General features: G+C 56.2%; 3 protein-coding genes across 7 annotated transcripts in view; 2 read left to right on the forward strand and 1 right to left on the reverse strand.

The window, feature by feature from the left end:
* Nucleotides 1–1,352: 1,352 nt before the first annotated feature.
* Nucleotides 1,353–7,107, forward strand: C29H8orf58 (chromosome 29 C8orf58 homolog). 2 transcript variants are annotated; one of them, XM_004460264.4, is made up of 7 exons: nucleotides 1,354–2,190; nucleotides 3,189–3,694; nucleotides 4,012–4,155; nucleotides 4,308–4,386; nucleotides 4,503–4,615; nucleotides 5,547–5,653; nucleotides 6,129–7,107. In XM_004460264.4, the coding sequence occupies exons 1-7, from the start codon at nucleotides 2,142–2,144 to the stop codon at nucleotides 6,241–6,243; spliced, it is 1,113 nt and encodes a 370-aa protein (XP_004460321.2). In that variant the 5' UTR covers nucleotides 1,354–2,141; the 3' UTR covers nucleotides 6,244–7,107. The 2 variants fall into 2 exon arrangements, with proteins under 2 accessions (XP_058146026.1, XP_004460321.2); XM_058290043.2 differs by lacking the exon at nucleotides 4,012–4,155 and having other exon boundaries at nucleotides 1,353–2,190.
* Nucleotides 7,108–8,296: 1,189 nt separating this feature from the next.
* On the forward strand, nucleotides 8,297–21,050 carry CCAR2 (cell cycle and apoptosis regulator 2). 4 transcript variants are annotated; one of them, XM_004460253.5, is made up of 21 exons: nucleotides 8,297–8,469; nucleotides 9,369–9,464; nucleotides 9,736–9,827; nucleotides 10,095–10,186; nucleotides 10,384–10,498; nucleotides 10,671–10,800; nucleotides 10,980–11,076; nucleotides 14,346–14,465; nucleotides 15,435–15,657; nucleotides 15,743–15,856; nucleotides 16,152–16,315; nucleotides 16,754–16,925; nucleotides 17,017–17,247; nucleotides 17,358–17,594; nucleotides 18,111–18,255; nucleotides 18,403–18,485; nucleotides 19,009–19,155; nucleotides 19,266–19,377; nucleotides 19,472–19,660; nucleotides 19,804–20,009; nucleotides 20,230–21,050. In XM_004460253.5, exons 2-21 carry the CDS (start codon nucleotides 9,407–9,409, stop codon nucleotides 20,272–20,274), a joined length of 2,772 nt encoding a protein of 923 aa, XP_004460310.1. In that variant the 5' UTR covers nucleotides 8,297–8,469; nucleotides 9,369–9,406; the 3' UTR covers nucleotides 20,275–21,050. The 4 variants fall into 4 exon arrangements, with proteins under 4 accessions (XP_004460310.1, XP_071068803.1, XP_023445104.1 ...); XM_071212702.1 differs by having other exon boundaries at nucleotides 18,406–18,485; XM_023589336.3 differs by lacking the exon at nucleotides 8,297–8,469 and adding an exon at nucleotides 8,497–8,740.
* Nucleotides 21,051–21,344: 294 nt separating this feature from the next.
* Nucleotides 21,345–23,768, reverse strand: part of BIN3 (bridging integrator 3) — a 52,985-nt gene continuing 50,561 nt past the window's right edge. Inside the window, exon 9 of the mRNA XM_004460251.5 lies at nucleotides 21,345–22,244. Coding sequence (XP_004460308.1) covers nucleotides 22,098–22,244 — 147 coding nt within the window. The 3' untranslated portion in view covers nucleotides 21,345–22,097. The remainder of the gene's footprint in view (nucleotides 22,245–23,768) is intronic.

Below are 23,768 nucleotides of genomic sequence, written 5' to 3' on the forward strand. Positions count from 1 at the left end.
CAGGGGGCGAGAAAACCCAGGAGAGGCTCCAGCCACTCTGAGAAGACCCCTAATGCCCAGGGCACGGCCGTGCCTGGGGAGGGGTGCTTGTGGGTGTGTGTGTGGGGGAGGGTGTTCTTGGGAGCCACACACAGCCCCGCGATGGGGCACACGCACAGCCCCGCGATGGGGCACACGCACAGCCCCGCGATGGGGCACACGCACAGCCCGCGATGGGGCACACGCACAGCCTGGCGATGGGGCACAAAGCCCGTGATGGGGCACACGCAGAGCCCGCGATGGGGCACACGCACAGCTCGGTGCCAGAGCACACGCACAGCCCCGGATGGGGCACACGCACAGCCCGCGCCGGGGCACACGCACAGCCCGCGATGGGGCACACGCACAGCCCGCGATGGGGCACACGCACAGCCCCGCGATGGGGCACACGCACAGCCCCGCACTGGGGCACACGCACAGCCCGCGCCGGGGCCTGGCATTCCTGCTGACGGGCTTTCTGCTGGGAGTCACCAGGGAGACGGCTTGGAATCCAGCCCCGCATTCTCCAAATTCAGGGCAGGCTCCAGCAAGGGCTCCTCCGCCTCCCCACGCCCTCACTCTGTGTGGGGGGGTCTGAAGCCACAGGGCCTGTTCCCCTCCCCTCCAACCCCGCAGGGCCGGGGCGGGCCAGGCCTGGCAGGCCTGGGGCCTCACGTCCTGCAGGACTTGCAGAAAGCAGTCCTGAGGGACCCGGCTTGGGGATCGAGTGGGGTTGCCCAGGGGACAGGAGGGCAGTGGCACCCCCCCCCCCCCCCGGACCCTCTGTTTGCAGGGAAGGGGACGGGCCTGAAATGCCAGGGGTTAAAGGACGGCCCAGACGTCAGCCCCGGGCTCTCATCCTACCTGCCGGCTGGGCGGTGGGCTTTCCTCTCTCTAGCTCAGAAAACTAGGATCTGACAGCTGGGGCGCTCTGAAAAGGAGCCTGAGTTCAGACAGTGAAGGAGGCTGGAGCGGAGGGAGCTGAGCGCAGCCGGAGGAGCTGGGAGGGCGCCTGGGCGCAGCCAGAGGAGCCGGGAGGGCGCCTGGGCGCAGCTGGAGGAGCCAGGCGCGCAAGCTGCGACTCCCTCCTCCTCAGGGCGCTTCCCCCGGGCTCAGGTGCAAGCCAGCATCTCCGCAGACGTCCCTACCTGCCTCTGGGACACGCGGGTCCTGCCGGGACGCCCCCAGCCCTGCCCCCTCCACCGGGAGGCGGTGGCTCCTTGCAGCCTCCAGGCCTGGCCTGGTCTCCAGGCCGCAGCGCCCTCACCAGCTGCGGGGGCGCCTGGCCCAGGCTCGAGTGGGGGATGGGATTCCTGGGGGCTAAAGGGGGTGGGGTGGGGGCGGGGAAGCAGTCGGAGGGTCCCCGGCCTCCAGGCTGCTCCCCGGTCCAGCGGGCTCCCTTCTTCCCCAGATGGGCGAGTCGCCGTCCCCGGCCTCAGGGCGCACGGGCCGGGGGGACGCGGGAGGGGAACGAGGGGCTCCAGCCTCGTCAGTCTTGGCGCCAGGCTACCGCAGACCCGGTGCGGAGGTTACGAGGGGCTGCTCCTCCCCGCCCTCACTTGACCCAGCGGCCCCGGAGAGGGCCCCGCAGGCATCGCTTCCCGCGTTCCTTTTCCGCACGAGGCTTCCGAGAGGCTGGGTGACTTGCCCCGGGCGCCCGCGTCCCCCAGCACGTGCGGCTCCGATTCCTTCCGGGCTCCCGGGCTGCCCCCCGCCCCCCACTCCTCGCACGGCTCCATTTCGGCGGCAGGAAGACAGACCCGGCGGGGGACGCCCGGGCCGGGGTGGGGGGTGGGACGGCGCGCCCCGGCCCCCACTGCGTCCCGGGCCGGGGGCTCCCTGGGGCCGGGAAGGCGCGGCTCGGGGGCCCTGCGCTCGGTCCCCGCCAGGATCAGGGGGCTGCCGCGGCGACGAGCGGGGAGTGCGAGCCCGCGGCGCCCCCGCGCGCCCCCCCGCGGCCCCGCTTCCCTCCCCCCACCGCCCCCTCCCGTCCCTTCCTTCCCCTCCCCCTCCCCGGCTGGGAGGGCCCCGGGGGCCGCGCCCATCGGGTCCGGACCTGGCGGCCAGGCCGACCCGCACAGCCGAGGCGCGGGCCGGGCTCGGCGGCGGGGCCGAGCGAAGCCATGCGGGGCCGGCGGCGCGTCTTCGCCGTGGAGCCCGAGCGCGCCCGGGGTGAGTGGTCTCGGCCCGGCGCCGGGGCCTTCGGGCCTGGGGAGGGCTGGGGTCCCCGCGATCCGGGGCCTCCCGCTCCGCGCGCACCCGCGCCCGGGAGGCGCCGCCAGGCCCCCTGCCCCGCCCCGGCGCCCCCTGGCTGGTCTCCCTCGCCGCCGCCGTTTGGCGACGTCGTCAATTCTGCAGGCGTCCGAGCCGCCGCTCCCCACCCCCACCCCGCTTCCTTCTGCGTCCCCGCGGGCTGCGTCCCCGCGCCGCCCGGAGGATGCCTGCCTCTGCCTGCCCCCGCCCCCAGCCCGCCGTTCCGAAGGGCCCCAGCCGTGGGGCGCCCTGCAGGGGTGCGATTCTTGGCTGCCTTCCTTGTCCAGAAGGCGGTGGGTTCGAATCCCAGGCTGACCCAGGCAGCGCCTCCCCCCTCTCCAGCCGGGCGCGGGAGAGCCCAGTGCAGAGGTGACTCGAGGTATCCCCGATGCACTTGCCCCTCCAGGCCCCTTTCTTTAATTTTTTTTTCTTTTAGACTCCCCCACATCTTCACCATTTGGTGAAGGACACAAGCCCCAAATGGTTATGGCTCTTGTTATTTTTTCTCACTCTCCTGGGCGAGCTCCAGGAGGCCCTGCTGTCACCAGGCCCCGGAGAGGCAGGGTGGGCGAGGCTTGGTCTTTGTGCCCCGGCCCTTCCCCCTGGGGCCCTGGGTGGAGCCTGTGCTCTTAGAACAAGGGTCCTGGGAAGAGGGGGCTCGCCCCCGCAGGGAAGACAGGCCACCGGACGCGCACACGGCTGCGGCTCAAAGGGCTCTGCTCAAACCACAGGACCCGCGCTCCTGCTCGTGGTTAACAGGGCTGCGTTGCAGACGTGCCCCAACCAGTCACAGGGACACCGGGGCCGGCCCGGCCGTTCAGCCCCTCCCGTCACTGCCTGCCAGGGACACTCCTCTCTGGGGGAATGCCGGGGGCGGCGGGGCGGCCTGCCCAGCCTGCTGCTGGCTCCTCTTGCAGGTGCGGCGGGCGAGGCTCTGACCCGTGGCTGTGTCGTGCCTGGTGTCACCAGCACCTACAGGCGGATCCCGGACGCTGCCCCTGTCCCCTGCGCACCAGACCCCCGGGATGGAGGCGGCGAGCTGAACGGCCGCGGGGCGCAGGCGCCGCTCCTCACGCTGGCTTCCCGCGACTCGGGAGTGGAGGTGGCGGTCGGGGACATCTCTCTGGGCACCTCGCTGGGCCTTTCTCGGGACTCCCTGGACCTTGAGCCCCTGGGGAGCCCTGCACCGCTGGCCGTGGAGCCCCCTGCCCAGCTAAACAGGCTCCTGGCCAGCCGCAAGCTGGAGCAGGTGCTGGAGCGTTCCCGCCAGCTCCCGAGGTCCCCGGCCGGCTTGTCGCGCCACCGCCGCTGCCTCCGGCCGCTGAGCCAGCCTCAGTGTGAAGCGCCCCTTTTCAGAGCAGGGGAACAGCGGGCCACTGAGGCAGAAACCGACCTCGAGGCAGGCGTGGGAAATACAGAGGTGGTGAGTGCCAACTCTGGGGCCGGGGGAGGAGTGGGATGGCGGGGTCCTCTCTCCGGTGTTGGGGAGGTCCCCCCCCATCTGCCTTGTTCTCTTTGGAGCTCTCTGCAGGGGGAAGGCCTTCCTTGCCCCTAACTGATGGGTCGTGTGTGGCCACCCCGCCGACAGGGTGGGCACGTACGGACGCTGGGTGGGCACTGGGGAGCCAGCAGGGTCTGTGTGTGTGACCCTCCTCCGCTTTGTCCCCCAGTCTGCCGGGTAAACGCAGCCCGGCTGCCTAGAGGGGGTGTCTGGTTTGGGTTCAAAAGTCCGTCCCCCAGGTAGGGAGACTGGAGCCGGAAGCCTGGGCCATCCCCGCAGGGCAGGGGCTCCGCTACCTGGAGCACCTGTGCCTCGTGCTGGAGCACGTGGCGCGGCTGCAGCAGCTCTGCCTGCAGCTGCAGACCCAGCAGCGGCCTCGCGGGGTGAGTGCGCCACCGGGCGGTCAGGCCGGAGGGTGGGTGAGCAGGCCGGTGCGGGTGGGGGGCAGAGGAGGGTGGGCCCCGGAATCCTGGCTCCCTTGCGAACAGCCCCGGCCTGAGAGTCGGGCCGTGATCTCCCGTCTCTTCTGCACCAGGATCCTGGAGAGGAAGAGTCGGCCCTGCCCCCTTCACCTTCGCCCTCCCCTTCCCCGGGCACCGCGGTGCAGGAGACAGGTGAGGGGCAGTCGTGCCTGCCTTGCTCAGGCCCACCTCGCCCGCTGGCCAGGGGAGCCTGGATTATAGGAGAGCTTCCTGAACAGGCCCTGGATAACTGGCCTCTCTTTCCAAAGGAGGTCAAGCAACTTCACCCCCAAAAGCAGGCTGCCTCGGTGCTTACCCTCCTGGGCCACCAGCGGCACCAGCAGAGCAAGGGCATGCCTTCCCGTCCTCTCAGGGCCCTAAGGTAGGTGACAGGTAGGAGTGGAGGGCAGGTGGAGGAGGGGGTGGGATGGGGTGGGGTCGGGATGTGTGGCCAGCACTTAAAGGCCAGCAGCCTTGGGGAGGTGGCTGGATTCCTTGGTGGAGCAGGTGCCCTAGTTCCAGATGTGGTGAGAGCAGCCTCTGGGAGCTTAGTCGGAGTCTTAGTTGACTAAAAGGCTGTGGATGCAAAGTACCAGAAACCTTTTGGCTTTTATAAAGGGGATGTATGTGGGGTAAGAGCTTACCATTCCACGGCCATGAAAAGTCCAAACCGAGGCACCGTCAGAGATGCTTTCTCACCAAAGTCAGCTGCTCTTGATCCTGGCGTGTTGCCACGTGGTAGAGCGAGATGGCCCCGATCTCTGCGAGGGTTTCAGCCTTCCCTTCCAGAGTCGGCCGTCTCTTGGGGCGCAGCCTTGAGCAACCAGGCACGGGGCTCGTCTCTTTCTGGGCCTCCTGGATCACTCTCAGCCTTCCACACTCTTCCCAAGTTCAGCTGCGAGTTTTCAGGCATCTACAGACCTGGTCTCCTCCTGAGCGCTCCGTGGGCCCAGCCTCTTGGGGCTTCACACTTAAGCAAGCCTCTCTTCAGCGGCAGGATCAAACCTGGGGCCTCTGTCTGTCTGTCTGTCAGACATTTATATCTGACCCAGCAAGGGGGCGGGGACTCACCTTCAGTCACACTGTCTTGCTGACATAGACAATCGTAAGTCCCAAAGCAATCCTATCAAGTAATCCAATCAAACACCCCTCAACTGAATTTAATACCCGGGGTACCATACCCAGAGGAATAGAAGAGTTTACAAACATAAACTTTCTCTTTTTGGGATCCATGAAATGAGGGCAAACCTCCCCAGCTGGGGACCTGTGTGTGTGGAGAGGCTCTGTGCTGACCTCTCACCCTGTCTGCTCAGCGGGAGCTCTCCCACTGGGACCAGGTCAAGGGCCTGCTCAACCGGATCTGCTGGAGAAGCCCTCGACACCCAGAGCCCCCTGGCCCTCCTGCCGGGCCTGCCTCTGGGTGAGTCCTGGGGCCCAGCCCGGGTGAAGGCTGTGGGTGGAAGCAGGTACGGGGATGCGGGGCCGCGCTGTGAGCTGCCATCTTGGTCCCGACGATATGTGAGAGGCCTTGATGGTCTTAGGGTGCTGGGAGAGAATGGAAAAGGGAGGAAAGTCACTTGACTGAGGCCACACTGGAAGTCAGAATATGGCATCAGCACAGGCGAGATTTCCTCACTCCAGCCCAGTAAACCCTCCCCCATGCTGAAAAGTGGGCACGCTTCCAGGGTTGGTGGGGTGGAGGGAGAAGAGCAGGGTAGAGGCACAGCCAAAGCATTCCACAGTGACTGCAATCCATTCTGCTTGGGTGGGGGTGGGGGTTAATATGTGAATAATTCTTCAGGGGGAAGCACTATGTTCATTAATATCCCCAGATAGCAGATCCACAGTGCTCCATTAATTCCTCCTGCTAGCCTGCTTCCTTTTCTTCTCTGCAGGATCCAGTCAAGGAACCTCTCTGAAAGACCTCAGTGCTGTCCCAACCGGAAGACCCAATTTGTGCCATCATTAGTGACAAAGAAACAAGGAGCGAAAAACCTTTCTATCTGCTAAGCCTTCCTGGTGCCAGGGATGCTGGGTGGAGGGGGTGTGCAGTGAAGTCTTCTTCCTTGACCTTTGTCCTGCGGCTGCTTCTTGGCCCTGCCAGGAAAAGCTGCTGACACTCGCCCTTGTCTCTGAGGCGTGGGCTGAATCTTTCTCCTCTGAGCAGCCTGGCAGCCGGCCCTGGTTCCCTGAGCGGCCCCAAGATGGGGCAGCTCCAAGGCTGCTGCTCCCTGGTTGCTAGAAATCCCAGGGCTTATCCAATGTGAACTAACTTATTTATCAAGCATCCGCAGAGTGTGTTTGGCCCGGTAACCTGTCTGGGCCCAGTGTGTTGCAAATGTGTATTTATGTATAATTATATGTATATATGTGTGTGTATATGAGACTCCATGTTGTGAACTGGCTGGATCCAGGCACCTCTCCTGGAATGCTGCAGACAAATGCAACTGATCTTCATTCTACAGTCAGCAGTTACTGATGTGGTCTCCTGCTTTCCTCCTCAAACCTGCATGGGCAACCCCAGTACAGAGATCTAGCCTAGCGCTGCCTTGGCTGCCTGGCCTTGAGTCTTGCTCCTGGAGCAGAGCCCCTGCAGACCACACCAGGAATGGGGAGGATCTAGGGACAAGGGAAGGTGGCACGGGGAACAGAAGAACACCTTCGAGGTCAAGTCTTGGCTGCTTTGCTCCATTCCAGCATTTATGATTCAGCACTGAAACGAGAAGCCCAGATTAACTTTTAGAGCTTGAGAAAGGCTCTTAACTTTTCTGAGCCACAGCTTCTACCTTAATCTCCCAAATGGGATAATGATGCCTGCCTACCTATCTCATGGCTTGTTATGTGGATAAATTGAGATTAAAACGTCTCAATGTGCTTTGTGAACTGTCGAATGAGTTGGAAAGGGGAGAGTGTGGGTGTTGGAGGGAGGACAGACTGTGATTGTTGACCAGGACTAAAATAGCCAGCGATTAAGGGCAAGACTGAGCAAATCATTTCATTGGGTCTCTTAGGTTTCATATCTGAAAAATAGAGCACTAATTCCTGACCTGCCTCCCTCACAGGGTTGTCTGGAGGACTAACAGAATGTCCACAGGAGCTCTTTATAAAGGGCCGCCTGAATGTTATCAGTGGTTTTGTTGTAGAATTTGAGAGAGGTTCAATTATTTGCGTATAGAAAGGCCAGGACTCAGGAATGATTTTGAGAAGGAAAAATGGTTTATTGACGGCCAGCCAGACTCAGGAGCTTTCTGTTTCAAACCCGAGCCTCAAACAAGATTTTTGGGTCCCTTTTATACAGAGAGGAAGGGCCAAATGGTTCTTTTGTTTCAGTGCTCAATAGGCTTGAATTAGCATATATCTTCACATCCTAGGTAAGCTTTGAGCATGGACTTCATACATTCTAGATAAGCTTTTAGCACATTTTGTTTGCATTTCCCCTGAATATTTAAAGTTTATAGAGTTTGCATTGATAAACTGTTTCCTGGGACTGGAGTCGTTGCCATGGTCACCAAGGGCAGGACTGTAGCCTCTCATCATCCCACACCCACAAGTCAGGACAGACAGCTTAGGTTAAGGTTATTTCCGAAGAGACAAAGAGCCTCCCACCCATAGCCCACATCAGTTTATCTTACTGTAGACTGTTCGGCCACTAGGTCTTTGTTAACTGAGAGGTGAAACGCTTAGCCTCCTGCAGGTACCCAGAAGCTGGGGGGGTGTGGCGGGTGCGGTTGCTGGAAAGGTAGGGTTAGGGGTGGGTCATTGGCTTCTGAGTCACTGTCACAGGAATGTCGCCTAGAAATGGCCATTGATCAAGAATCCTCCTCCAATCAGGAGGGGCTGGTTTTCTTGCCGCTGCCGTCTTGGGTTCTGCCAGAATGAGGCGGGGTCGGGGGGTGGCAGGCGCTGCCTCCTGTTCCGGGCTCCAGCTCTCTGTGGTCCCGGAATCAATTTTCTGAAGCATGTTTTTCTAAGGGGACACTTAAGCGTGGACACCACCCAGGCGCGTCTTTCCTAACGCGCATCCGATCGGGGAAAGCGCACTTCCGTTTCACGGTTGGAGAAAGGTGGGGGAAGGGAGAGGTCGGTGGAGTCGGGGGAGGGACCATATCCGGGAGCGCGGCAGCTTCCGACCAGTGGTCGCGCTTCCGGAGAGGCGTTTCCGGCGGCGGGCGGCAGCAGCGGCTGTGGTGGTTCCGGGTGTCTTTGTCCCCCTGGTGTCGCGGTCCTGGCCCGCAGGTGGGTTGGGGGTCCCTCTGCGTCGCCGCTCTGCCCTTTCGCCCCTCCCCTGGCCGGAGGGCCGCGAGGTGCCGGGTAGTGAGATGACCGCGTCGCGGAAGGGGCCGAACCCCCTCCGGCCCGCCTGTCCCGTCTCCCTGGCAACGATCTCGGCCCTGGGGGCGGGCGGGAGGAGGAGAAACCGCGCGCCTTCGTCCTCCCCCGGTGGCCTCGCCGCGGCCCAGGCCGGGGGCCCGGGGCCGGCGGCTGCCGAGGCGGGAGCCGGCGCCAGGTAGCGCGGGAGCGGGCGGGCGGGCGCGCAGCGGGATTCGCGTTTGGCCAGGCCAGAGAGCCACCTTCCTAGCAGCCCGTGCAGGGCACGGCGGCCTCCTTCCGGGGAGAGGGCCCACACCGTCTTCCCTCCGGTCCCAGCCTCCTCCATTTTTCCGGGCCCTGAGTGGGGCATTTTGGCGGATGTTTTTGAATGAATGAATGTCCTCGCGGCTCTCTCCAGCCCCCCCACCCTCCCCCGCCCCCGCCACTCTGGGAGTGGCGCGTGGCACGGTGAGCGAGGCGCTAAGTTGTCGAGAGACCTGGGTATGAGTCCCGTTTTGTCACTACCTGGGTATGTGGCCTCGGGCCACTCGATCTCCTTGAACTTCGGTTTCCTTCTCTGTAAAACAGGATGAAAATACCACCCTGCACTAGGTTATTGCGAGGGCAGCCTGGAACAACATAATTTCTTACTTCGTTTCCTGTGCTTCTGCTTATATCCTGGCTATCCATCTCACATTTATTCTCAGTCTTTTCCACCTCTGTGCTTCCTTTAAGATCGTTGGTTCCTTACGATTGTCTGCTTTTCTGGGATCGATGGAAAATTTCCCCCATGAGCTGTTAACGTACTTCTTTTCTGATTGAAGGTTTTTCCCCAAGACTCTGAAAGAGGACAGCATCCTCAATGTCCCAGTTTAAGCGCCAGCGGATCAACCCACTTCCAGGGGGACGCACCTTTTCAGGTGATTACCTTCATCCCTACCTGGCATCGGGCTGGGCAGTATGTGCTCTGGAGTTAGCCTTTAACATAGGGCTTGGGGTTTCCCTGGTGGAGAGCAAGTTATTGCTTGTGTTTCTTAGGAAGTAAGAGGGGGCCATGGTGGTTGCCCGTGGAATCCTGTGGAGAAGTTGGCTGGAGCCGGTTTGCCCTGTGGGTTTACCATACCCTCCAGTTGACTCTAGTGCTTAAAGTGGTAGGTGCCGTTCCCAGAGACTGCTTCTCTCTCCCCCTAGGTGCAGCTTCAACATCTCTTCTGGGCCCTCCACCTGGGTTGCTCACTCCTCCTGTGGCCACGGACCTGTCCCAAAATGCCAGGCACCTTCAGGTAAGTTGAGGGTCCTTTCAAGTGGATGTCAGCCCCGGGGATTCTCCCAGCATGCATGGCTGTGTGATGTTGTTTCATTTCTTTCATCACGGAGTCCTCGTTCCTGACTCTTGCCTTGGTAATGGGCCAGGGTGGGGGCAGCTAGATACCTTTCAGTTGGAAAGCCTTTAAGTTCTGGCTTCAGAGTGCCTTTTGGAATTAAAGAAGGACTGACAGTCCTAGAAGCAGCGTGTGACCCGAGTCAGCTAATTGCCTTTTTCCTCACAGGGTGGGGAGAAGCAGCGGGTCTTCACTGGCATTGTTACCAGCTTGCACGACTACTTTGGGGTGGTGGATGAAGAGGTCTTTTTCCAGCTAAGGTAGGCTTGAGGTCCCCTACAGGAATACCATGCTGGGTTCAGTCCTGGCATCATGCTGGTGGGGACTTCTCTAAAACCATGGCTCTGCTGTTTTTGTGCAAGATGTGAGGATCTTGATGGAAGGGCTTCGTGGGGGTGGTCAGGGCGGCTTGCCCGGCGCTCTCTCCTGACTGGGCTCCGGGCTTGTGTGCTGGCAGTGTGGTGAAGGGCCGGCTGCCCCAGCTGGGTGAGAAGGTGCTGGTGAAGGCTGCATACAACCCAGGCCAGGCAGTGCCCTGGAATGCTGTCAAAGTGCAAACGCTCTCCAACCAGGTATTCCTCTCTCCTTGGCATGTGCATTCGGCAGGGGAAGGAGGGAAGTCCCTGTGCCCGGAAAGCTGGTTAAGAACCATGCTTTTGTGGAGGGGGTGGGACTGCCTCTTTCTGAGATGGTGCGTGTGTCATTCTCTGGGGTTCTCTGAATTTCCTGGCTACTGTCCTGCAGCCCTTGCTGAAGTCCCCAGCACCTCCCCTTCTGCATGTGGCAGCCTTGGGCCAGAAGCAAGGGATCCTGGGAGCTCAGCCCCAGTTGATCTTCCAGCCTCATCGGATTCCCCCGCTCTTTCCTCAGAAGCGTGAGTAGCAGTGGCATGGATGCTGGGGTGCGGCTCTGTGGGGTACCCTGGATGGACATGTAGCTGTCAGGTGCTGCTCTCAGAAGAGAAGTGGGTCCTTTTGTGCACTGGAAGCAAGGGAGGGGGAAGCTGGAAGGGTTTTTAGGGTTTTCGGACCACTGGCCATTTCCTTTCTGCAGCTCTGAGTCTCTTCCAAACATCCCACACACTTCATCTGAGCCACCTGAACAGATTCCCTGCTCGGGGTCCTCATGGACGACTGGATCAGGGCCGAAGGTAAGAGGATGATCAGGCAGGAAAGTTGCTTTATTTCATTTACCTTTAGGAACAAGTTCCCTTTTTTTGCCACCTGTTGATGCTAAAAGTTTCTTTCTGCAGTGAGATCCTAGTTCCTTTGCCCTGGAAGGGACAGGCACACTGAGGTTTACATACAAGTATTACAAGTTTATATGCCCTTCAGCAAGCAGGGATTTGATGTAGTCCATATTTCAAAATGTCATTTTGAGATATTTTAAAAAATGTATAGTTTCTTCTTATTTCTAGTCCCTAAGGTGGAGATACCAAGAATCAAGGCCATCAAGAAAATGATAGCATGTCAGAAAAAAATATCATTACAGCATATGTTTTAATTCCTAGTTTAAAAAAATATATATTTCTTTACATTATAGGTGTGCTGTTAGAGTGTATATGTTCCACTTTGCCCTGAAATTCAGGCCTCATGCCTTGGAAATGTTAGTCTGCTTTCTTGGCCATATGTGGGGCAAGTATGATTGGTTTGGGCCTATGGGGCATTTTCTAAGGGATATGTATAACCTTGTGACTGTCAGGGACTACAAGGAGCACATCTTATTTCCCTGTAAAGAATTTGCTTATATCCTTAGGAGTTAAACTCTAGACAAGTTTGTTTAAGACTTGTTTTAATTCTGGCTGGCTGTCTTCATTTTAATTTTTTATTATGGAAAATTTCAAATATAAGAGTAAACAATGGTATGATGAATGCTTATATACCCATCATCTAGCTTCAGCAGTTGTCAGCATTCTCCCATTCCTTTTCATCTAAACCTCTGCCTCCTACACGTCTTTTTTTTTTTTTTTTTTTTAAGGTAAGTTTATATACGTTGAATTGCTCAAATCTTAACTGGGCAGTTTTGACAAATGGAAACATCCCATGTAACCTTACCTTTCTTAAGATACAGAACACTTCCATTACTCCAGAAGAAGTTCTCTCTGTAGTTCTCTTTTAAAATGAGAACTCTACAGGGACAGAAACAACCCCCTCTCCCAGATGCCAGTAGATTACTACATGGTAAAGGCTGAGAAAGCAAACCAATGTAAACACTTAAAAGATTCATGGAGTAAGTCAGAGAAAGGTTTAGGCATGGTGATGTAGCCACCTCTGTGCTAAAGCTAGTGCTTGCGTCTTTGGCATAAGGCGTTGTGAATTCTAACTAGGTGGAAGTTCTGATTGGCCAGGACTGTCTCCACTAGGTGAAACACTCGTTCTCAAGTCACTGGTGTGTATGTACTTTGCACGCACCCACACCTCTTCCTTATGCATCTTCCTGGTCTTCAGTGTTCCAGGGACTTTCCACCTCTGACATTATGTGAGTTTATTAAAGGCTTCATTACAAAATAACAGCAAATGGCCTCCAGGATAACGTGGCTGAGGTGGAAATCAATGACCGCTATTGATTTTCTGCGGTAGGTTCAAATTCAGGCTTTCTATATGGTCAGGTGCATTTGATTTCCTGTGTTGTAGTACTTCAACCACAATGCTTTAGTGTCTTAGCTCTACAAAAAGGAGACCATTGGGAGAGGGGGTAAGTCTCCCGTCAGTGTTGAGTCCGGGCCGGTGGGAATTGGGTCACTCTGCAGGGGCCAGCATTAGTTTATAAAGGAGTCAGCCACGTTCTGTTGTGCATTTCAGACTTTGGGCTGCAGGGAGTGATGTCTCCATTGGACTGGTAAAGCCGAGCCGTACTGGGCTTTTCGGACAGGTCATTCAGCTGGGAGACTGCTGCTGCAGTTTCCGAGACATCTTCCACTGGTACTGCCCTGTAACCTGTTTCTGACTTCACAGTAGTGGGAAAAAACCATCGTTGAATCCAGAGGATTCAGTGGAACATATAGTTTAGGAGTTTACAGTTTCCAAAGCCTTTTGGAACAGTTCTGTTAGGAGCATGGAAGGATTGACATCCTCTAAAGGCAAAATAAGTAGGCACCTTTTAGATGGAGACGCTAACGAGTGGGAAATTACCCAGGCAGACATATGAGAAAAGAACAAAAAAACGTTGCGTTAAATATGATAAGCTTAGTTACTCGGGGGTGTAATGAAAAGGGAATGACATAGGTAGATCTGAAAGGAAAGGAGGAAATCCTGCGGGCAAATAGAATCAACTCCTATCTGGGCGTGAAGAATTGATAGTTGATTTTTCTCTCCTGAGATATGGGGGATTTTTCCTTATCGGTCAGTTATTTTATAATGGTCTACAGGTTTTTCCCCCCTCTATTATTTTTATTTGTTATATTCATAAAAAGTAGTCCTATAAATGAATGATCTATTATAAAAGTTTATAAAATAGAACATGTTATTATATAAAATTAAAGTGCTATGAAGAGAGTCCCCTCTGCCCGCCCTTCAGAGGTGACTGTTATTAACAAGTAAGTATCTCTATGAGATCATTTTGAAAAGAAAAATTACTTATTGCCACTTTATCTTTTTTCCTGTTTTCTTCAGTTGTCTTCACACACATGCATACTTTTTCCCATTTTAATCTTAGAGTTCAAAGTATTTTTGTATATTCTTATTAAGCATTTTTCTGTATTGCAGTGTAATTTTCACAGTTGTTTTAATGGCTGCATGATTTCTGGGATTTAGTTACTATAAAAATTTAGGTGTTGCTGGGTATTTGTTTATATCATTTTCTTACCATATAAAACCTCTTTCCTTCTTTTGAATTACTTCCTTGGGATAAATTTTCAAGAGTGGAATTACTAGATGAAAGGGTTTGAGTATTTTTATGACTTCAGTGTGTACTGCTAAAGGTTTGTTACCAGGAACTGTCACTTTTAATAAAACTCTATAGAACCCATAGCACATATGTGTATCTCTTTTTTTTAATCATTTATTTTTTTTCCTATTTCAAAAAATTACGTTAACTACAGATAATTTATAAAGTTCAGAAAAATTAAAAAATGAAAAAATTATTTGTAAGTTTATCAGTCAAAGGTATCTGCCATTAGTAGTGTATTTCTTTTCAGTCTTTGTAAGCCTTTTTTTTTTTTTTTGCATAGTTGAGGGCAAACTGTACATAGAGTTCTGCATACTATACCTTTTGCTTACCATTTTTCTTATGTTACTAAAATCTTTTATATATCCATTTTATGATCTTTATAACGTTCTGCCATATGTCCATTAGCATGACTTCTTTAACTGTTTCAAGGTTGAGGATTTAGATTGTTTCTAGTTTTTTTATAGACCAGGATATACTGAATACATATGTAACAATGTGGTTTCTTCCTCTTGGTGATCGGTCAACCTCTAGCGATGACTATGACTCCAAGAAACGCAAACAGCGGACTGGTGGAGAGCCTTGGGGTGCTAAGAAACCGAGGCACGACCTGCCTCCTTATCGGGTCCATCTCACTCCCTATACTGTGGACAGGTGAGGAATAAGGCCGAGAGGGGGGAGACTTGCAACAAAATGGCTTCTTTGGTAACTGAGATGTATTTTCTGCAAGCCTATGTCTGTGTTGTGTGTGTGTTCTTACAGTCTTGGAGAAAAACCCCATAAGTGCAAGCCTGTTGTAAACAGTGTTTGGTATTTTGCTGTTTCACTTAATTTATCTTAGATTTTATTCCGTATGAAGGTGTACTAGGTCAGTCTCATTCTTTTTTAAGAACTACTAAATGGATGAACCATAATTAATTAAATCACTTCTACATTTTCATTCCTTATTTTCATAAATATTGTAATAAATATCCTTCCACTATACATCTCTGTGTACAGGTGGACAGATTGTGTTGGGATCAGTCCCTAGAAATGGAGTAACTGGCTCAAAGGGTTTGATTTGAAATGAGGATAGATATTGCCAGTTGTCTCACAGAGGCTGTATCAGTTTACATTCTCACCAACAGGGCACAAGTACTGGTTTCCCCGTGCCTTGGCCCACATACTGTGTTACTGAACTTTTTGATCTGTACAATCTGATAGGGAGAAATGATATTCTAACATGCATTTCTCTAATTATAAGTGTACCTGAGTTTTTTTTTCATGGGCATTTAAGTCTTAAGTATTTCTTTTTCTGTTAAGTACTTACGTTAATTTTCCCAGTTTCCGTTTGGACTGCTGAACTTTTATTATTGATTTGTGAATTCTTTTTATATTGAGAAAAGAACCCCTTTGTCATGTATTGCATTTTACCCCCTCTGGTTCGACTTTATTTTGTGATATACACTTTAAATTTTTAGTGGTCAAATCTGATCCAGTTTTCCTGATGAAAGGTGTCCTAGAAAATGCTTCCTTCCCAGATTATAAAATAATTTGCCCTTGTTTTTTCCCAGTCTTTTAAGGTTTTTTAAAAAAATATTTTAGTTTCCAATCAATCCGGATTCCATTGCTTTCTTCCTGCAGCCCCTTCTGTGACTTCCTAGAACTCCAGCGCCGTTACCGCAGCCTCCTGGTTCCCTCCGATTTTCTGGCCGTGCATCTGAGCTGGCTGTCAGCTTTCCCTCTGAGCCAGCCTTTTTCATTCCATCATCCAAGCCGTATCCAGGTGTCTTCTGAGAAGGAGCCGGCTCCCGACGCTGGTGCCGAGCCTGTCCCTTCAGACTGCGACCCCGCCTACAGTTCCAAGGCAAGCTGACTGGGGTCCCGTTGCTGTATCCCATTGGAGGCTGAAGACAGCTCTTGAGCGTGCTCCTCCTGCTCTTCCCGCACAGGTACTGCTGCTGTCTTCCCCGGGCTTGGAGGAACTGTATCGTTGTTGCATGCTCTTTGTGGATGACCTGGCTGAGCCAAGGGAGACACCGGACCATCCTTTGAAACAGATTAAGGTAAGAGCTGGCATCTAGGAGACACAATGAACTCAGTGATAAAGTCCATCCCTTCCTCGTTTTCAGCAGCTCAGCTCCTGTTCACTAAGCCATAGCAACAAGGCATTTCAGAGCTGAAGTGCCTCTCCTTTTACACATGAGGAAAATGTTGGTCAGAGGTGTTGTTGTCAGAAGTATTACATGGCTGGTTAAGGCTAATGAACAGAGATCCTGTGTGGTGAACTCTTCACATCCTGCTGCCTTAATTCTGGGCTAGTGGCACAGTGGAAGACCCAGGACATAATCTCTTTTGCAGTTTTTGCTGGGCCGGAAAGACGACGAGGCAGTGCTGGTTGGGGGCGAGTGGTCTCCTTCCCTGGACGGCCTTGACCCCAAGGCGGACCCGCAGGTCCTCGTCCGCACTGCCATCCGCTGCGCGCAAGCTCAGGCCGGCATTGACTTAAGCAGCTGCACCAAGTGGTGAGTGGCCTTCCTTGAGCTCGTCTGTGACAGGCTCGCTGAGGCAGGCACGCTTGGTTCCTAAGGCCAAGATCCTGCTCCTTCCTGACCCCGCGAGCTTCTCTTCCTGGCCGCAGTTCACCCCTCCCTCCACCCTTCTGGCCACCTCACAGATGTAGTCTGGGTGTGCTGCGAGCCCCTGGCCCTCCTCTGGTCACGCTCGGTGCTCCTTGTGCCTTCGCACCTTGTATGTAATGATCTGCTTACTCGTGTTCCCCAGGTGACCAAACCTTTTTTGAGGAATTGGCCTGTATCTTTTATTTTGTATATTCAAGTCTTGGCACAGAGTATGTTCTCATTAAATATCGACTGCCAACCAAAGCATTTGCTTATGAATGTGGTGTCTGCGTGAATGTGTCATGGGGGTTATACTTCAGTTTTCCTTTTTGCTGTGAGCAGGTGGCGCTTTGCTGAGTTTCAGTACCTGCAGCCAGGACCCCCAAGGCGGCTGCAGACAGTGGTGGTGTACCTGCCAGATGTCTGGACCATCATGCCTACTTTGGAGGAGTGGGAGGCCCTGTGCCAGCAGAAGGCAGCGGAGGCAGCCGCGCCGCCCCAGGAGGCTCCAGTGGTAGGCTGAGCCTTGTGACGGGGGAGGGGGTGGGGGGGAGGAGGCCCTGATCTCCGGGCCACACAGTCCCATCTCTTTGCTTTTGTCACAGGAAACTGAGCCTCCTGAACAGGCAACTGACGTGTCGGAGCAAGCAGCAGATACCTCTAAACAGCATGCAGAGAACCCAGAGGCGGCCGCTCAGCAGGAAATGGACACTGACCTCCCTGAGGCCCCTCCCCCCCCTCTGGAGCCTGCCATCATCGCACACCCCGGCTGTGTCAACCTTTCTATCCACAGTATTATGGAGGATCGGAGGCCAAAAGACAGGATCTCTTTTGAGGTAGGCTTAGAAGTCCTGGGACGACTGTGGGTCGATGTGTATGGGACGGCGGGGCTTGGGCTAATCCTTTCTACCCTGATACTCCTGGGCCCTGCTGCGTCTTCTCACAGGTGACGGTATTGGCTGAACTGTTTCTGGAGATGCTGCAGAGGGATTTTGGCTATAGGATTTATAAGATGCTGCTGAGCCTCCCTGAAAAGGTAGTGTCCCCACCTGAACCTGAGAAGGAGGAGGCGGCCAAGGAGGAAGCTGTCAAGGAGGAAGAAGTGGTCAAAGAGGAGGTGGCCAAGGAGTCTAAGGATGAGGTACAGAATGAGGGAACAGCTGCTGAGTCAGATGCTCCTTTGGTGAGTACCTTTATCACTGCTGGATGATACTGGGGACTAAAGACACGTGCTTACCATGATCTGAGTGTTTCACTCTGTGCCAGGCACTGTTTCCTCAGACTGCCTGCTCATTACTTCATCACCCAGTGAGGTGAACGCTCAGGTGCACAGACGTTAACTACCTTGCACGTGGTTACACAGCTGGGAAGTGGCATACCTAGGTGCTTTGAGGAAGAGAGGGGTTTCGATTACTTAGTGGTTAACAAAATTTTATTTTGACTCTTCCTAAAACACATGGGGTCTATTTCTTGCTAAATACGATCAAGTCAACCATTTCTTATGGGACTGAGGATAATGCCAGGTTTCTGGAAACCCCCTTGGTGTGCCGTGGATCCCGTGTCGTTACATACATTAACTGAGACCGTGCACACAGCCAGTGCCCGGGCCATAGTCAGTACTCGGCTGTTAGCCATTGTGCTTGTTAGTGATTGCCCTTAACGGTTCCTTTTCCTCGTCATCTTGGTCTGCTTCCCCTAGAAGGAGGATGGAATTGTGCCCAAGCCCCTGTCTTCTGGGGGAGAGGAAGAAGAGAAAGCCCGAGGTGAGACATCTGAGGACCTTTGTGAGATGGCCCTGGACCCAGAGCTGCTGCTCCTGAGGGATGACGGAGAAGAGGAATTTGGTACGTTCGCTGGTGCGAGGCGCTTTGCAGGCTGGCGGTGGCCCTCTGGGTCTGTGGCTGCAAAGGTTCCCCATTTCTATCTGATCAGATTGGGCCAGGTTGGGCCGGGTGGGTCCCTGCTCCCTGCTTATCTCTGGCTTTCTGCAGCAGGAGCAAAGCTGGAGGATTCGGAGGTACGGTCTGTTGCCTCCAACCAGTCAGAGATGGAGTTCTCTTCACTTCAGGACATGGTGAGACAGACCTCCTCTCAGCCGCTCGGGGCCTCCGACCCCCCCTGGGAGGGGCCGTTGAGCCCTGCGGGGGCTTGTGCTGACCAAATGACATGTGGCGTCTCAGCGGCACACACGGTTCCTCTTGATTGACAAAAGACAAAAATGTGGCTCTTGAGCCCTGGCACGGCTCTTTCCTAGGCCCCAGCAGAGCGTTCTTGTGTCTCCGGTGGGGACTCCGGTGGGTGGAGCTGAGAGAGGGTCTCTCACCTAGGAGTCCCCAGGTCCCTGCACGTATGCACCCCTGGGGCTGTGGTCACGATGCCCAGATAGGCCTCTGGTTCCAGGCGTGGCAGCCCGGCCCGGCTCAGCACCTCCAGCCGGCAGGCGCATGGGGTGCGATTACACCAGCCGGACAGCTCCATCGAGTCATTTATTTATTTATATTCTGAATATAAATAAATATTTTAAAATTATTTATATTGGTTGGTTGAGCCGCTGAGAGGTTTTTGTAACTTTCCCGCTCATCCTGTTTCTCTTGCAGCCCAAGGAACTGGACCCTTCTGCTGTGCTCCCCTTGGACTGTCTTCTTGCTTTTGTGTACTTTGATGCCAACTGGTGTGGCTACTTACACCGGAGAGACCTGGAGAGGATCCTGCTTACCCTGGGGCTCCGGCTCAGCGCGGAGCAGGTACCTTCGCTCCCGTCCACTGTCGTTCCTGCACCAGGACACGGCAGTTCTGGGCTCTGGCATGGCACCCTGCGCAACGGCTAGATGTCTTCTGTGTGTGTCCTCTCCAGGCTAAGCAGCTGGTCAGCAGGGTGGTGACCCAGAACATCTGCCAGTACCGGAGCCTCCAGTATAGCCGCCAGGAGGGCGTGGACGGAGGGCTGCCCGAGGAGGTGCTCTTCGGTAGGCCCTGGCACCGGCGGCCTTCGGCGGAGCAGGCGGGGCAGGCTTCCCTTCCCTCCTGAGGCCCTGCTCTCCTCTCTTCCCTGGCCTTTAGGAAACCTTGACCTGCTACCTCCTCCTGGGAAGGGCGCCAAGCCGGGCGCTGCCCCTGTGGAGCACAAGGGCCTGGTGTCCCACAACGGCAGCTTGATCAACGTGGGGAACCTGCTGCAGCGTGCAGAGCAGCAGGACAGCGGGCGGCTCTACCTGGAGAACAAGATCCACACACTGGAACTGAAGCTGGGTGAGTGGCCCGATGCCCCGCGACGGCCTGGGCGGAGCACACGTACGCCAAGGTGGCAGGGGAGGCGCGCTCCTGAGCCCTGAGCCCTGAGCCACAGCCCTTGACTGAGCATCAGTCGTTCTGGTTTGTCTTTGTCCTCCCAGAGGAGAGCCATAACCGTTTCTCTGCCACCGAAGTAACCAATAAGACGCTGGCAGCAGACATGCAGGAGCTGCGAACGCGGCTGGCTGAGGCCGAGGAGACGGCCCGGGCAGCTGAGCGACAGAAGAGCCAGCTGCAGCGTCTGCTGCAGGACTTCCGCAGGCGCCTGACCCCCTTGCAGCTCGAGATGCAACGGATGGTGGAAAAGGTGAGGCGGCCGCAGCTCCTTTTGGGGGCCCAGGCACCCCCTGGCTGTTCCTGAAAATAGCTAGCCGTTCTTTCTAGTTAATTCCAGAGGGAGCCCTTGCGCAAGGTTGCCTTGTCGTCTTCCTCCAGTCTCTAGCCTTTGGCTTGAAACCTAGAGTTTCCCAGAAGGAAGGGCTCCGGGTCCTCCCTGGCAGCCCTAGCCCTCGTTACCTCCGTTGCAGGCCGACAGCTGGGTAGAGAAGGAGGAGCCAGCACCTAGCAACTGAGGGGCCCTGCACAGGAAGCGCCACCCTGTGAGGTCCGCGGCCGAGTCGGATGAAGTTAGAGCCCTCCCTTGTGGTACCAGAGCGAAGCTGGAGCAGGACCCGGGAGCCCTAGGCGGGGGTGGCTGGCCCTGTGCGCGGCCTCTTGAGGGGCGCTCTGAGCCGCGAGGGTGGGCGTCTGTGCTGTGTGGGACAGACCAGTGAGGAACCCCGGTTCCCGTTCCAACTAAATACAACACCTTTTACCCCCCCTAGAATGTCATTTTCCCTTCTACCCTGGAATTTCTCCTGGGGCCCTTTTAGTGTTGTGCTTTCTCCTGTGCTCTTCCAGTTTAGAATAAGACGGGAGGAAAAGGCTTTCTAAGTATGTGACAAGGCCTAACACCAGTCAACTGAAGAAGCAGACATGGAGTCTGGCTGGGGGTAAGACCCCTTAATCTGGATGGCACAAATCTTGCCAGGTTACAGAAACAGATGCTTGGGGACGGGTCTCGGCCATCACGGGAACGGTCAGTGCTGGAAAGGTCTCAGGGCTGGGCCGTGTTTGCCAGCAGAACACTGTGTTCCAGCCACCCCAGACTTGCCGGAAGAAACCAGCACTTCTCCCCGTGGTTCCCCGTGTTCAGAGTGTGGTATTGGCCCTGGCCAGCCTTTCTCCCTATTCCTGATTCTCACCTCTTTCCATAATCCGTGGTTTCAGTTTGACTTTGTATATAAAGTTGGCTTTTTTTTTTTTTTTTGGCTTTTTGTTTTTTAAATAAACCAAAGTCAAAAACAAACTGCACATCCCCCCTCGTCTTTCTGCCATTCCTCTTCTCGGCTCGCCTGTGTGCCCCCCCTCTACTCCTGCCCCTTACCACAATAATCTCTCTGCTGGATCACTGTGGTTTTCTCCCGACGCTGGGGTGGGCAGTGAGAAGGGAGAGCCTTTGCTTCCCGGCTCTCTGCTGCCTGCTGGAGTCAAGGAGAGGCACAAAGCTGTGGGGGGTTTGGGCTCAGCAGAGGGCAGCATAACTCTGAAAGAAGCCTTGCATGGCTATCCCCGCTTCTTAGTCATAACACAACGATATAAAAACATTTTATGGAAAACTTTACTTTAAAAAATTGAAGTCCAAGTGTTCGGGTGCGACACAAACCCCTGATCGCTTTGAGGCCCGCGACCCTTCAGGGGGTGTATTCACATAGGCTGAGTCCCAGTTACCCGGGCACTTAAAAGGCTCGGGCGCCGCCCTCACTTCAGCCCACGGCCAGAGGTGGGTCTCCAGTGCGCGCAAGCTGAGCGGAGGGGCCTTGGCCTGAGGACCGGGCTTCCGTTGCCAGGTGGTGGCACAGGCCTCTCCATTAGAAGAGAAGGGAAGATACAGAGGTTTGTGGACGTCCCCAGGGCGGGTCTCCTGGAGGTAGCTGTGATCCCAACCACGCCACCGAGGCGAACGCCCCAGCTAGAACCCGTGCTCTTCCAAGGGCTGAAGTCTGCTACAGCCCCAGCAGGTCGGGGTGGTGTACTGTGGACGTTTCTTAAGGAAATGAAAGGCTCCTGAGTTTTTCTACATTGCTTACCTTGTGTCTAGGGGCTGTTTCCTATTGGGTGGGGTGACAACAGCCTGCTCGGTGCTCCTGGGGCTGGTGACGGGCTGAGGGAATGAAGACTCACGGCCAAGGGCCAGTGAGGTGGCGCTGGAGGCCCCCTGCCCCAACCTGCCAGCTGCCGTCCTCCCAGGAGAGCCTTGTGCTGCTGCTGAGTGGGAGGGCAGGAGCCTAAGCTCGGAAAGGGAGACAGCTAGAGGGCACCCGTGGTGCCCAGGAGTCCTGCGCTGGGAGGAGGCTCAGTCGTCAGCTACAATCGAGAGGGCGCGCAGCTCGCTCAGCCTGGCCTCGTTCTCCCGTTCCCGCTGCTCGTCAGTGTGGCCCGGCTGGTCAAGCTGCTGCGTCAGGTCTCCAAAGATCTTGTGCATTTCGGAGTAGTAGACCACCTGGGGCGGGAGGCAAGAGGTCAGCCAGACCAGGCTCCTGGCAGCACCCCCAAAGCACACTGCCCGCAGGGAGAACGGCACAGGTGGGAGATCGAGGCTTCTGTTCCCGCAAGCAGCGACTCCCCAGAAGGAAGCCCAGGGCTGGCGGGAAGAGCCGGCGGAAAGAGCCGGCTTCCGCGTCTTCCCCACTGCCATCCTCCGCCTCCCCATCGCCATCAGCCCCAGCTCCTGAGCCCTTTGGGAATGTCACTGCAGAGAAGGCTCGGGTTCTCTGCAGAGCGCAGGAAGTTAAAAGGGAAGGCGCGGTGTGTGCTCGGGCCACCCCAGGCTCCTTACAGCTCTGGTTCCAGTCCAGAAGCCCGCGGTGTGGAGAGATGGACCTTTGAGGCTGGGGGTGGGGCAGGTGGGGGTGCCTTTCTCAAAGGCAGCATCTCGCCCGGCCAAGGCCAGGGCCGAGGAGAGTGGGAGCAGCTGCTTGGTTCGGTTTTGGGGGTGTGTGGTGTGACCTGTGCTGTAACAGCTCAGGGCTTATCCGAGCCAGGAGAGAAGCCCCAGGTTTTTGTCCACAGGGGAAAGAGGAAATGGTAAGTGAGTGGCTCCCGCGGCCTTCAGAGAAGGAAAGTGGGAGGTGACACCTTTCTAGCCTCTTTCTCTCCAGCTCTCGTGCTGCCTTACCCACTGCCTTCGCTGGTGCCAGGAAAACTGCGTTCAAGACCAACTCCCTTTCACCGGAAATGGGCCGGGGGGGCCACAGGAACGAGGGCCAGGGGCGGGCACCCCAGCAATGCTCCACTGACCGCTTAGACGGGAGCCTGACAAGGCCAGCATGGGGCCTCCCGAGGGAGGCAGGACAGGAGGCACTTCTGCCGCGCCTGCCCTTGTCCACAGGCGCCCGCCCTGGAGGAGCGCGTCGCGCCCCACCCCACCCCTGCAGTCGCGGGCTCCTCGGCTCGGGCTCCGGCTCCCGCGCTCGGCTCCCGCGCTCGGGGAAGGCGCTCTCCTGGCCTAGCCACCCGCAGCGCCCTCACTCGCCCTCACTCGCCGAGCGCAGGGCAGGGCAGGGCCGAGCTGCTGCTCCGGGGCAATGTCCCCCAGCCCCCACGGCTGGGTTTCTGTGGGGCGAGGGGGCTCAAGACGCTGCGAGTCGCCTAGGGGGCCGAGGGGCTGGGGGCGGAAGCGGGCGTCCCCTGCAGCGCCTGCTCCTCACCCTGGCCGCGCTGCGCTGTGAGTCACGCGGCGCTCTCCTCTCCAGTGACTAACGGCAGCCGGGCGAGGAGGCTGGAGCCGGGAGGCAGGTGGTAAACAACCCCGGCACCACGCAGCCCCCTCAACCGCTCCACCCCGGCCCGCCCCGGGGACCCGGGGCCGCCTCCTCCAAGCGGCACCTGCGGGCAGCGCAGCAGCCGCACTGCAGGGGCTGGCGGGAGGGCGGTGACCGCAGAGCCAGGGAGGCCCAGGCCTCCCTCTTCAACGCACTCCTGCGTGGTGGGTGCGGGCGAGCTGCTGGGGAGGGGCCCAGGGACC

This window comes from Dasypus novemcinctus, chromosome 29 (assembly GCF_030445035.2).
Source record: "Dasypus novemcinctus isolate mDasNov1 chromosome 29, mDasNov1.1.hap2, whole genome shotgun sequence".
NCBI lineage: Eukaryota > Metazoa > Chordata > Mammalia > Cingulata > Dasypodidae > Dasypus > Dasypus novemcinctus.

Excerpts from the sequence above, each read along its gene's own strand:
- C29H8orf58 (XM_004460264.4), top strand. The coding sequence starts at position 2,142 with ATGCGGGGCCGGCGGCGCGTCTTCGCCGTGGAGCCCGAGCGCGCCCGG. Across the intron at positions 3,695-4,011 it reads GCGTGGGAAATACAGAGGTG|GTAGGGAGACTGGAGCCGGA; the intron begins GTGAGTGCCAAC and ends TCCGTCCCCCAG. Across the intron at positions 4,387-4,502 it reads CACCGCGGTGCAGGAGACAG|GAGGTCAAGCAACTTCACCC; the intron begins GTGAGGGGCAGT and ends CTCTTTCCAAAG.
- CCAR2 (XM_004460253.5), top strand. The coding sequence starts at position 9,407 with ATGTCCCAGTTTAAGCGCCAGCGGATCAACCCACTTCCAGGGGGACGC. Across the intron at positions 10,187-10,383 it reads GAGGTCTTTTTCCAGCTAAG|TGTGGTGAAGGGCCGGCTGC; the intron begins GTAGGCTTGAGG and ends GTGTGCTGGCAG. Across the intron at positions 18,256-18,402 it reads TGACGGAGAAGAGGAATTTG|CAGGAGCAAAGCTGGAGGAT; the intron begins GTACGTTCGCTG and ends GGCTTTCTGCAG.